Here is a 13,126-nt window from a genome sequence, read left to right as displayed (position 1 = left end):
CCCGTTATGGCTACTACAGGGATTTATTATCCTGAACTTTCAGTTTTCTTTTACTTTTATTTCATGGACTTTAGTAATCCAAGTGTGGGGTGTGCGCTGGGAACGAGAACCCCAATCCTTGATTCCCCAGACCATCTGGGAATACAAGAAGTAAGAAGTCTTCCCCAGAATGTGCAGTCAAGTTATCAAGGGGATTGTATAAAAACAATTTAAGAAACACTAGTGGAAAAATTCAGTCGTCAGTTTCTTGAATTAGGAAGAGCAGGTACAGGGGAGACAAGTCGGATAGAGGGCAGCCACACTGCCACCCCGCCACCCTCCCTCCCCGTCACCCCCTACCCCGCCGCTGGTCCCGAGTATAAGCAGAGACATCTGTACAGAAACGCTTCCCGTGGGGGTGGGGCATTGGGCTTGGTGCGCTAGCACCTTTTGAGACAAGGCGCTAAGCAAAGAGAGATGTCTTGAATTAATCTAAAAGCTATCAGCATGCCATGCAACACAGGGAAGGAACTATAAAGTGAAAATATTATAAAGAAGAGCTTCCCTAGCTGAGAACACACAACTAGCCTACTGCCACCTTCCAAATGAACTCTGTAATCCAATGCCTCTAGTATTCTGTCCTACACAAGCGCCAGGTTCTTAACTAGTTATCTATATACAAGGACGTGTCACCTTCCAGTCACCAGAATCTCTCAGAAAGGACAAAACATTGAAGAAGGGGGGCGGGAGGAGGGCGGAGTAGAATTGCTTCTGTCCTGGTTTGTTATTTTCTACTTAGTCTAGGGAAAGGGCAGCTGCTGGTAGTGCCCAAGGGAGAGAAAGAAGCTTTGCTAGCAGCCATCTGCCGCCCGCCTGGTCCTCTCAGCCTGGAGGAGTCCCAGGGCACCGCAGAACGCAAAGCTGCAGCAGGGTTGTATAACCTTGCTCAGGATGCAAAGCATCTACCGAAAAGGCCAGGATAGCCAATCATAAAAGACCAACCGGAGCCTCCAAAACTAGGGGGACGACGGGAGGGAGACGGTGTTGGACCCCCCCATCCCTGAAGTTAGCTGGGGCGGGGGGAGAGGGGCGGGGCTGTGAATTCCCAGGAGTCCAGAGCCCGTGGTTCTGCAAAGCAAAGCACGCGACTCCGGAGTCGGTACGGGCGCATGAAGCCGGATGCGGTAGCAACCTAAGGACTTTGGGGGGAGTTCTCAGGCTGTGTCCCAGGGAAGTGCCAAGGACGTCCCCGCTCCTCTTTTCAGTTATGTAACTCACACACTTTGGGCGGAATCTAACGAACTTACTCACTAAAGTAAATAAAGTAGAAAGTCTTTCCACGGATGCATGCAAAGGCGCTGGGTGGTGTCTGAAAAGACGAGGCTGACTGCCACCTGCAGCGAGAGAGGGTGGCATCGGATGACTGTTCCCCGCCGTACCCTTCCAAGGGTGGAAGCCAGGTGGCGGCGGACGGAGCCCTCCAATCCCCATCTAGGAGTCACCCGGAGCCGGAGCCGCAAGTAAGCAGGCAGCCGTAGCCCTCCTCCCCACGGCAGACACCAAACCCGGGTTGTCGGAGAGATGAGCGACCTCGGGGACCCCTCCTACGCCCCCGTCGCCCACTCCCAAAGGCCCGCGCCCCTTCTCCCGAGGACTGACCTCCGGCGCCGGGAAGAGCCCGCAGCGGCGCTGGAAGCGCGCCACGAGCTGGGAATCCCGCAGGCTCCGCAGCAGCTCTGCCATGGTGAGTCGCGACCCTGCTCCTCCGACCCGCAGCCACGCGCGTCCGTGTCCTCGGCGTGCGCCCTGGCCTCGCGTTCCGCAGCCCGATGCTCCCAGCGCAGGGCGGGCGCGGCGCGGCGCCAGCCAACAGGTGCGCCACCCGGGTCCTAGCGCCCGCCCTGCACTCGGGCAAGCCCAGGTATCCGCCACCACCTTGCGCACTTCACCGCCCCCTTCCTAGCCAACCTGCCGGAGGGTGTGCTTGCCACTGCGTGGGCGAGTCCCAAGACCCACGCGCCGACAGCACTCCCTCGGGCTACTGCAGACCAATCACTAAGGAAGAAGGAGTAAGCGTGCACCTGTCCTGCGCATCCTTTCAAGTGCTGCCGCAAGCCTGGAAGCTTTGTGACCCTCCTTTCAAATCTGGAGCTCAAGGTGAAGCTGGTCGCCTCTACACACGCTGCCCCCACATCCCAGCTCCTTGCCCCAACCTCTACTTGATTTCTGTAAGACTTCATTCTTAGAGAGTCTGGTTCCTAGGGAGAATTCCCAGTGCTTTCCAAAGTCGGCTTCATGAAACGTTTCCTTCTCACAGGCTAGTCACCTCCTTCAAACTTGTGCAAGAATAGCAGAAATGCGAAGTGTCAACCCCGAGTTATGTTATAGAAAAATAGAAATCTCGTTTCTCTCCCCCACCTGGTGTGTGTGTGTGGGGGGGGGGGTGTCCTACTGTCTCTGTCTCTTGCTCTCTTGCTCTCTTCCTCCCTCGCCCTCCCTCCCTCCCACATCACCCCTCCCTTTTGGCCTTAAGGAAGACTTTAGACCCAAAGGGAACAAGGTGATGAGCGACTACAAGGCGCCAGCCACTGTTTTAGAAGAGCAAAGGAAACGTCCTGCAGATGTTTTTTTCCTGGGCTTTCCTAAACCTCCCTTCCGGGTCTCTGAGATCCTAAGATGACCTCTGTACCTCATTGCAGGGAGTGAGAAGCAACAGTTAAATGAGGGCCAGGTGATTGGCCTGCAGCAAAACTATAATCCTTAGTTGGGAGCAGAAGGCTGCGGGGGTGGGGGGGGTTCTTAGCCGCCCTTGTAAAGCCTGCTATTTGGCCAAATAAAGGACTGTGCATGAACACCTGCCACCACCCTTGCTTATCTATTTGTCCTTCCAGGCTGGGAGGTCTTTGGTTCCTGATACTTAAAGATGATGTGGTCCCCTCTCATCCGTTTTCCAATTCCCTTGCTCCTTAGTCCTATCTGGAAATTGTGTCAAGGTGGCCAAGACAGCTCTGACTTGTTCAGAGATCCCATTTTCCTCTTTCAGAGAGGCATGGGGCTGCTGTCGCAGCTCTGTGATGTCACACCCAGTCATGTGTGGCTGAGGAGGCAGTTGCCTCCATCCCCAGTGCTGCAGCGATTTTTCTTTAAATTATTTATTTATTTATTTATTTATTTATTTATTTATATACAAGTACACCAGAAGTGGGCATCGGATCCCATTCCAGATGGTTGTGAGCCACTATGTGGTTGCTGGAGTTGAACCCAGGTCCTCTGGAAGAGCAGACAGTGCTCTTAACCTCTGAGCCATCTCTCCAGTCCCCCCTCCCATCCCAGTTTGATTTTAAAAGCTGACATTACAGTAGCTCCCAACCTTTTGCCTTTATACATTAAAAAAATATGTTCTCCCATGAAGACCCTTGAATCTCATGCCTCCTAAATGTGTTGCTCCAACCTTTCTATTTCAGAAAAAAGAAAAACAAAAACAAAAACAGAAAGAGGAACGTAAAAATATGTCCTACTTAATGGTATTTAGTGGTACCAAATTAGATTTCTTTCAGGTATGGCCTTTTGTCTTTGACTCAAGGTTTTAGTGATTCATGCACCCTGAGATAAGTCACCGTGGTTTTTTGTTTCCTTCTATGATGACACACTAATCTTCATTTGTTGACTTTCTTAAAAGGCTCTTGTGAAAATCTTCAGAGGCATCATGAGCCAGTTAGAGCAATGCACACTGTGTCAAAGGTCCTGCTCAACACCCCATACCTCCTTCCTTTGATGCAGGCTCTCTCACAGAACCTGGAGCTAGGCCAGCCCTGCCCTCCACAGTGCTGAGGTTACAAACTCCACATTGCCACATCCTCAGTCTCCGTGCGCTCACAACAAGTGCTCCTATCCATGGAGCCATCTCTCTGGCCCTCTCTATTTTATTTTTAAAATCAACCCCATAACAAGTTTGGGCTTTGTTATGTAGCCCAAACTTGGCTTCCGATTCTCAAACCTGTCTGCCGCTGCCTGGTAAGTCCTGGATTCCAGGTGTGTAATATCATGTGCAGACAGTGACATATGCTGAAGGAATCAGTGTTGGATATATTAGGGGTATGCTTAAGTTGCTATAATAAGCAGACCCCAAAAGACAGTGGTTCTAAGATTTGTTTCTCTGTGTTCTAAGGTCCCACAATAGGGCTGGTAGGTGGCTGTCTTCATCCAATGGCTCCCTCGAGTCCTGCCCTGGGACCATTCCCTAAGTCTTTGCCCTCTTTTGCACAGCTCCTAGAGAGGATCACATGGTGAGAATCTGAGTGTCATTTTAACATTAAACAAGTGAAGCAGAAGTTTATACTCTTGGTAAAAATGTGCCCTTGTGGTCTGGAGAGAAGCTGGGGAGTGTCACCTCTAGCAGGGAAGCCTGGATCTGGCTTAAATTTTATTTCTAGGGAAAGAAAAGATGACAGCTCTCTTTTATATTTATTTACTGTTTGTTCTCAAAAACTGCCAGAAGTCTCTTCTAAAGTCTGGACACAAAACATTATTAAACGACATAAAATAGGAGTAGCAAGATGGTTCAGCCAATAAAGGAAACTGCAGTCAAGGTTAGTGGGCAAAGTTTGATTTCCAGGCCCTAGATGGTAGGAGGATCTATGTATGTATGCATGCACACATACATACACTGGAATATTTGTGTGTATGTGTGTGTGTATGTGTGTGTGTGTGTGTGTGTGTGTTGGTTTTTCAAGACAGGGCTCTCTATGTAGCCTTAGCTGTCCTGGAACTCTGTTGACCAAACTAACCTCAAACCCAGAGATCCACTTTGCCTCTGCCTCCCAGATACTGGGATTAAAAACTTGCACTACTGCCGTCCGTAAGTATAATTTTAAAATGTTTATCTCTGTATTAGTTATCTGTGGCTGAATAAAAAATTTCCCCACAAACATTGAGTCAATCCACAGCTGCATCACCTTGCAGTTTCTGGGGTCTGCACCCCATGTGGATAATTTTAGATGGGGCCTCTGGCTTTCAGTTTCTCACAAGACTTAGGTCATCTCCACCCTACAGTTGCATTTCAGTTGTATATGGGCTGCTGGTCAGAGGCCTCCTTCCCTTATGCCTGTCTCATATGCCCCTCTTCAGGATGCAACTGCAATACCAGAGCCTCCCTCACTTGCAGAAAGTGATCTGCAGAGATGGAAATTGAATCTTCACCCTGTTCTATTCAGAGAGCTGACAATCAGAGAAGATGGTGGATTGATATCCTATAAAAGTTTGAAATTGCTTCCAGACAGACAGAGACTCTTAGGGGAGGTGAAGGCAGAAGGAGTGAAGGCAGTCACATCCTGGAGCTCACTCTTGTCCCTCTGGCTAGGTGATCCACCCCATTTGGGGGGATTTGTGACATCTGTGCTTCTTTTCTTCCCTTGTTGTCTCTTGCATCCCTTCCCTCATGTTGTCACTATGTGGTCTCAGGTACTTCTTGAAATATAAGTCAACTCATCCCTTAGTCTTCAGGGAAATACAAATCAAAACAACCCTAAGATTCCACCTCACATCAGTCAGAATGGCTAAGATCCAAAGCTCAGGTGATAGTAGATACTGGCAAGGATGTGGAGAAAGAGGAACACTCCTCCATTGCTGGTGGGATTGCAAGCTGGTACAAACATTCTGGAAATCAGTCTGGTGGTTCCTCAGGAAATTGGATATAATATTACCTGAGGACCCAACTACACCACTCCTGAAATGCTCTAGAACAAAAAGAAGCAAATACACCCAAGAGGAGTAGATGTAATCAAACTCAGGGCTGAAATCAACCAAGTAGAAACAAAAAGAACTATACAAAGAATCAACAAAACCAGGAGCTGGTTCTTTGAGAAAATCAACAAGATAGATGAACCCTTTGCCAAGACTAACCAGAGGGCACAGACACAGTATTCAAATCAAAATCAGAAATAAAAAGGGAGATTTAACAACAGAAACTGAAGAAATTAAAAAAAAAAAAATCATCAGATCCTACTACAAAAGCCTATATTCAACAAAACTGGAAAATCTGAATGAAATGGATAGATACCAAATACTTAAGTTAAATCAAGATCAGGTAAACCAGATAAACAATCCTATAACCCCTAAAGAAACAGAAGCAGTCATCAAAAGTCTCCCAACCAAAAAAAAAAAAAAAAAAAGCCCAGGACCAGATGGGTTTAGTGCAGAGTTTATCAGACCTTTGAAGAAGATCTAATACCAATACTCTTCAAACTATTCCACAAAATAGAAACAGAAGGAATACTACCCAATTCATTCTATGAAGCCACAGTTACACTGCGTATTCTCCCTTGGAGATGGAACAGCTTCTGTCTAATCAAGAACCTGTCACAATTTCCTTTCATAGAGGACTTCATAAGAGTTTTTTTTTTCTACTTCTAACATGTTTAATGTTCCAAGAAGATTTTAAAAACTGTTTGAGGACATGCTACTTTTAGCTATGCCCGGAAGTTTTACTCCATTATTTGCCAAGGTGTCAGGGTCAATGTTTGCAGAGCCACAGGTCAACTTTGGGTGTTAGATGAGAGAGCAAACCTGGTCTGGAAACCTATTCCAACACCAGGTAGACTTGGTGAGGCTGCCGTCAAAGCTGTGGAGAGTCCTCCCTTTGAAGGAAACTGTATATTAACTATTTGTCTTATTCTCCACAACCTAAACTAAATTAAGTAACATTATGCAGGCTCAACAGATTTTATTTATGTATTTAGGAATATATGTATTTATATTTGTATGTATGTGACAACATTTAATAAAAAAAACAAGGAGGCCATGAATTTGAAAGGGAGCAAGGAGGGGCATATGGGTGGGTTTAAAAAGAGGAGAAGGAAGAGGGAAGTGATATAATTATATTATCTCAAAAATAAAAGAAATAACGAAAAGTTTTGAAGCTAAGCAATAATGGCAATCTCTACCCATTAATGAAGGTTTATAGTTCTCAAAGGCTACCACACAAGTTGCTATAAAACTGGTATCTTTGAAACAACAGTGACTTATTAATAGACATGTCAGGGAAGTTGTCACACACCTCTTACTGTGTCTGCCCATTGCCAACAGTCCATTGAGTAGCTTGCAGTAATGTCCTTCCAACATCATCAGCTATTATCATATAGTATCCCCCGTGTGATATTTGCCACATCTTCCGTTGTCGAGTGTTTGTCTCCTCCATTTACAATCTCAGCACCTGAGAAACCTAGGTGAGGAGGTTGTTAATTTGGAGCCAGCCTAGACGACAGAGTGAGACCCTGTCTCAAAACAGCAACCACAAAATGCTCTACTTCTTATAAAAGACTAATCATTGATTTAGAGTGAGCTTTAATCTGGTATGATTTCATTTAGTGTGATTTCATTTGTAAAAAAATGTTATGTCTAGATGAGATTACATGTATATGTTTTGGTGGACATGAACTTTAAAAAAATCCAGGTCATTGTAAGAACTTATCATATGCCAGATCTTCTGTTCTCTCTCTCTCTGTCTCTGTCTCTCTCTGTCTCTCTCTCTCTCTCTCTCCCTCTCCCTCTCTCTCTTCCTCCCTCCCTCCCTCCCTCCCTCCCTCCCTCCTTCCCTCCCTCTCAACATTATTTCTTTGTTTAACAACCCTGGCTGTCCTGTACTGTCCTGCCACTATAGACCTGGCTGGTCTCAAACTCCTAGAGATCCTCCTGCCTCTTCCCCCCAAGTAATGGGATTAAAGGTGTGTGCCACCAAAACGGGCATCAACATTTTCATAGCATAATTTATTTAGTCATGTTTTACCCTTCTATCAGTCCTATAAGATAATGTTTCCCCATAGGAGGGAAAGGCATTTGGAGAAGACATTCGCCACCAGGCTTCAGCTACGAACCCCTGGCCAGAGCTGATTGGTGCTCTACTGCACACTTGATCAAAGTTGAGATCATAAGCACTCCTTCTCAGAGAACTTGGATTCACAGACCCCAGTCAATATCTACTGAAGTAACAGCCAGAAGACTATCCAAGCATTAGAGGCCATGCTGTCAGTCAGGTGACTACCATGTGCTAGCAAGGGAGAAGTAAAGCAGGAACACGAGGATGTGAGAAAGGCCAGCAAGCTACCCCTGTGGGGAGGCTTCCAGTCATCCAGTCCCAGTCACCATGAGCTTCTCCCTTCCCCTGGATTTCCTGAGCTACCTCTAAGTCCATGTAAACCAAATTCCACGTTTATGTTCTTTGTGACCTAAGCAGACCTGAGTCAGTCAGCCAAGAAGTGGCAAAAATTTGGAAATGAAACTCTAAGGCTCCAATCAGAGCCACTTCCCACCTTCCTCACAGACGCTGGACTCCAAAGCTCTTCCTAGCTCTTGTTCTAAGTCTTCTGTTGTCCTTTATGCCCAGTGAGTGTAGAGCCTATGAGGGAAAGAAGAGGCAGCCAGATCCCCTGGAGACACAGTAGGCAGTGGGTGCTGGTCTAGATCTTGGTCCTTTGCAAGAGCTGAGCCACCTTTCCAGTACTAAGCCCTCTTTTGGTTACCATGGAAACTTCCAAAACTTTGCTACTCCCTCCAGCCTTTATAGAATTATGGTAGGCTGCACAACCCTGAGTTCCTGAAAGACCCCGGAACTCAGAGCATCTGTGAATAGTATTTTATATTTCCTGCTGGACTGAGAGGCTTTCTGAGCTTTACAGGAATCCAGCAAGCTGGAATACAGTCCCACTGTTAAAAAGAGTGAAATCCTGTCATTTGACCACAGAGGACACTGTAGTGAGTGAATTCAGCCAGACCCAGGAAGACAAATATCACATATTTCACATAATGTCAAACCTGAAAAAGTTAAAATCATAGGAGTGTGGTAACTATCAGGAGAGCCTTTGGGGCAGAGATGGGTTGCAAAGACAGGGATCAAAGCCTGCCAAATTTCAACTAGATGGCTCAGCCAGTCCCATCAGGTAAAAGCGCCTGCTGCCAAGCTTGATGAATTGAGTTCAGTCTCTAGACCCGTACAGTGGAAGGAGAGAAACACACACACACACACCATACATGCACACATACACACACACACACACACACACACACACAGAGAGAGAGAGAGAGAGAGAGAGAGAGAGAGAGAGAGAGAGAGAGAGAGGAAAAAGAAGCTAGAAGGACTAGCTTTAAAATTTTGATTATATGAGAGTAATGAATTCTAAGAGTCTGTTGTATGTTACATGCATGTAACACGGATTTTAAGTGTTTTCATCTCTCTCACACACAAGAAACAACAACTAAGTATACGAAATAGCTTATATGTTAATTAGCTCAGTTCAGCCACTCCGCACATATGCATATTTTGAAACATGCCGTATACCACATATATGTATATAATGTTGGCAGTGAAATACTTAAGATGATTTTGTGTATGAATATCCATATCCTGTAGAAGCTGGAAGGTCTACAGCACTGGGCCAACATTCACCATGAACAAGCCCCAGAGCCAAGCACCTGTTATATTCCGTAATGTATTTCTGAGCACCTGTTGTATTCCATGGTGCATCTCTGAGCACCTGTTGTATTCCATGTTACTTTTTCCCAGGCTTTTCTGACGCCCCCCCCCACTACTCTATTCACAACCTTCACTCTTCATTGCACTGCCTTCTTGGCCCCAGAAACATTTACCAAGTGTAATTCTAATGCATAGAAGAAGATCAACTAGCTATGCTGCGCATCCGGAATGCTTAATGTTCAGTCCAAAACTAAATCACAGAATATCTAGAAGGCCCTAGGGGAGAGAGAACATGGATTTATATCATTCAGCGTAGTCATGTGTGTCCACACATGTCCAAATGTTCTTGCTTTTCCTGGCTTGGTGTTGGTTAGTAAGTGATCTTGTATTTGAATTTCCTTAAAGGTGTTTTAATCTACTTATACTGATATTTGCAGCATCTATGAGCTTATTTATGGATTTATATTGTCTGACCTAAATAGATAACAAGTATTTACCTTCCAGAATGGACAATGATTAGAATTCTGTATTATAATTTTGTACTTTGCATTTTTCCATTACCTATAATAACTTTCTTTATTGCAAAACAAGGCCTTCCTATGATTAATGATCCTGGGAGTTGGAAGCTCTGACACTGTAGGCTTGAGTCAGGCGTACTCAAAAGGCAGGTCTCATGTGTGGACCCTGGGCAATTCTCTCTACTTCCCTGTGCCTATTTATCCAGCAACAAGATTGGGCTAAACGCAGAGTCTATTCTTCGAGGACCATTTCACTGAGTTCATTACATGCTTTTTTTCTTCGTTTCATTTTTTTTTTTTCTGTGATGCTGGGAATGAACCCAAGGCTCTAGGCATGCTACTGAAGTGCTGTACCACTGAGCTCTATCTTCATCCTCGTCCTTACTTGAACTGTAACAACTTCTTCCAGTCTGCACCAGCAGAGGCAGATTACATTTAATATACATCATTAGCTCGATAGTCAGAGCCGGTCTGTTAGTTAGATAAGAAGCTTCAGCCGAGTGCCATAGCATTTGTGGTCAACATATGGGGCAGGGCAAAACAATGCCATTGATAATCAGCAGAGTGACAGCCAGAGGCTAGCAGGACAATCAAATATACTTCTATTTCTGAATTGCATACAAACCTCCACATTTTAGTCTCAAATGCTATGCTTTTTTTTTTTTTCCTTTTTTTCTGGCTTAGAAATAGGTACATAGGTCAGGCTGGCTTCAAACCCACAGATATCTGCCTGCTTCGGCCTCCAGAGTGTAGGGATAAAAGCCACGCACCATCACGCCCATTAATGTTTGTGGCTTTTATGGGTGTTTTAGTGTTAACAATACGCCCTATTAAAATACCACTGTACTGGCTGGTTGTGTGTGTCAACTTGACACAGGCTGGAGTTATCACAGGGAAAGGAGCTTCAGTTGGGGAAGTGCCTCCATGAGACTCAGCTGTGGGGCGTTTTCTCTCGGTTGGTGATCAGAGAAGGAGGGCCCACGGAGGGTGGTGCCATTCCTGGGCTGGTAGTCTTGGGTTCTATAAAGAGAACAAGCTGAGCAAGCCAGGAGAGGCAAGCCAGTAAGGAACATCCCTCCATGGCCTCTGCATCAGCTCCTGCTTCCTGACCTGCTTGAGTTCCAGTCCTGACTTCCTTTAATGTTGAACAGCAGTGTGGAAGTATAAGCTGAATAAACCCTTTCCTCCCCAACTTGCTTCTTGATCATGATGTTTTGGGCAGGAATAGAAACCCTGACTAAGACAACCACTGTATTAATTCATTACTAAATACCATGGAGCTGAATAAAGCTATGCTATAGTCATGAGCAGAGTTTACTAGCTACTGTAAATATTATCTGCATCCATGTAGTAACTAGTGTCTGGATTTGCTAACCCCTAGACTGAATGCTGGAGAGGTCTAGTTATGTCTGAGATCACATTCACAGAAATAACCTAGGGACTCATGAAAACCAGAAGCTTGTCCTACTTTTCAGTGATTGTAAAAATCTCCCTCACATGACTGAAAGTGCCGTCCTTTTCTCTGCATAGTTAACTCTCTGCTTTGGTGGTTAGTGGTAACGGAAACAACAGAAAGCAAATCTGTTCAAATGTCACTGACCTATAAAAAGGAAAGGTAACCCATAATACAAAGGCCTTAGAAGCAAGAAGCTGATGGAGTCTCACAGACATTCTTGAAACTTTAATTTTTTTTTCAATTCTTATTTTTTTTGAATGGAACTAAATCTTTATTTTACTCAACAAAGTTTTATAAGATGCCTAGTACATGATTGATATTTTCTAGGCACAAGGGTAAGGCGGTAGAAAACAAACCCCAAAATAGTTCTTTGTTTTCCTGTAATTTGTATTGTGTTACAAAAAGACCAGTAAGGAATATAACCAATGAGCCAGTTATGTTAGATCCCAAATGGTACAGGAAAACAAGGCAGGCCAAAGAGAAGACTGTATTTGAGCAAAGACTGAAAGATTTGGCTATGTGGATGGATGTGCAAGAGTGTTATATGTAGAGGGAAGTCTATGCCTGACCTATTAAGGAAAAGTAAGGAGGTTACTCTAGATATACAGAAGGGGTGGGAGGCTAGAGGGGATATAGTCAGAGAGCTCAGAAATGGGCATTTGCAAGGCTCTGGTAAGGACTCTGGCTTCTATGATGATGAAATGACAGGGAATTGGAGGGTCTTGAGCTTATCATCAATGATCTGGCTTGCGTTTTCAAAGGATCACTATGACTACTCTGTCAGGTTCATAATATAGAAGGGGGAAGGGTAAGGTTAGGAAGGAAAATTAAGAAGGTACAGTAGTAATCCACACATCTCATCAAGACGGGACTAGAAACACAGTCACAGAGCTGGCCAAGGAGAGAAAGGACTCAAGGATGATTCTAAAGAAGTTTGGAGGTTTATGACAGTCCGAATGGGTGGTTAGTAGAACAGGTGGGGAAAGGAGAGTCATTATTTTAATATTAGGTATGTTAAATTTAACATTTCTATTAAGCATCTATCCATTAGGCAGATGGACATGGGGATATAAAGTTCAGAGGAGAAGGTTGACTGGAGAGGTTTGTTTGTTTGTTTGTTTGTTTGTTTATGTATTGTTGTTTTCAAAATTGGGAGTGATCAGCATCTGGATGGAACTTAACCCCCACCCCCACCCCCACTCTCCCCAAAAGGAGGAGAGCATCAAGGAATTAGAAGATGAAATCTTTGGGGCCTAAGGTCAAGCTTGAATAAGGTGTACTAGACAGCAGTAAACATGAGGTTTGAGCCTCAAGAAAGTCAGAATGAGATGGAGCACTAGGGGAAAGAGGGGAGAGGTTGTTAAAAGAAACCATGAACAAATGTGTTACTTACTGTTTGTAATCTCAAATAAGGTGAAAATTAGTATTGACTCAAGACTTTCAGTGTGACCTTGACAAGAACAATTTCAGTGGTGATGGCAACACAAGCCTACTGGCGTGGATTCAGGAAAAGGAAGTAATGAAAGACGTTCAAAACAGTGAAGAGAGGCAACTCCTATAAGGGGGTTTATGAATAGGGGATCAGAAATTGACCAGCAGCTAGCGAGAAAAGGGAGACTAAGAAAGGTAGCTACTGTATTATTATTTCTTAACTTGCATGAAGTCATAGGTAAAAATGGAAATAGTGTAAGAGAGATGCCACTCCTA

The 13,126-nt window shown here is 44.9% G+C and overlaps 1 protein-coding gene across 1 annotated transcript in view; it reads right to left on the bottom strand.

Annotated features, from left to right (window-relative positions):
- Sgpp2 (sphingosine-1-phosphate phosphatase 2) overlaps positions 1–1,805 on the bottom strand; it is a 115,421-nt gene extending 113,616 nt beyond the window's left edge. The window contains exon 1 of the mRNA XM_031368882.1: positions 1,639–1,805. Within this exon, the coding sequence (XP_031224742.1) occupies positions 1,639–1,722 (84 nt within the window). The 5' untranslated portion in view covers positions 1,723–1,805. The remainder of the gene's footprint in view (positions 1–1,638) is intronic.
- Between the last annotated feature and the right edge of the window lie 11,321 nt (positions 1,806–13,126).

The sequence above is a fragment of the Mastomys coucha genome, unplaced genomic scaffold, assembly GCF_008632895.1.
Source record: "Mastomys coucha isolate ucsf_1 unplaced genomic scaffold, UCSF_Mcou_1 pScaffold14, whole genome shotgun sequence".
Taxonomy (NCBI): domain Eukaryota; kingdom Metazoa; phylum Chordata; class Mammalia; order Rodentia; family Muridae; genus Mastomys; species Mastomys coucha.
This window is presented reverse-complemented; position numbering and strand designations above follow the sequence as displayed.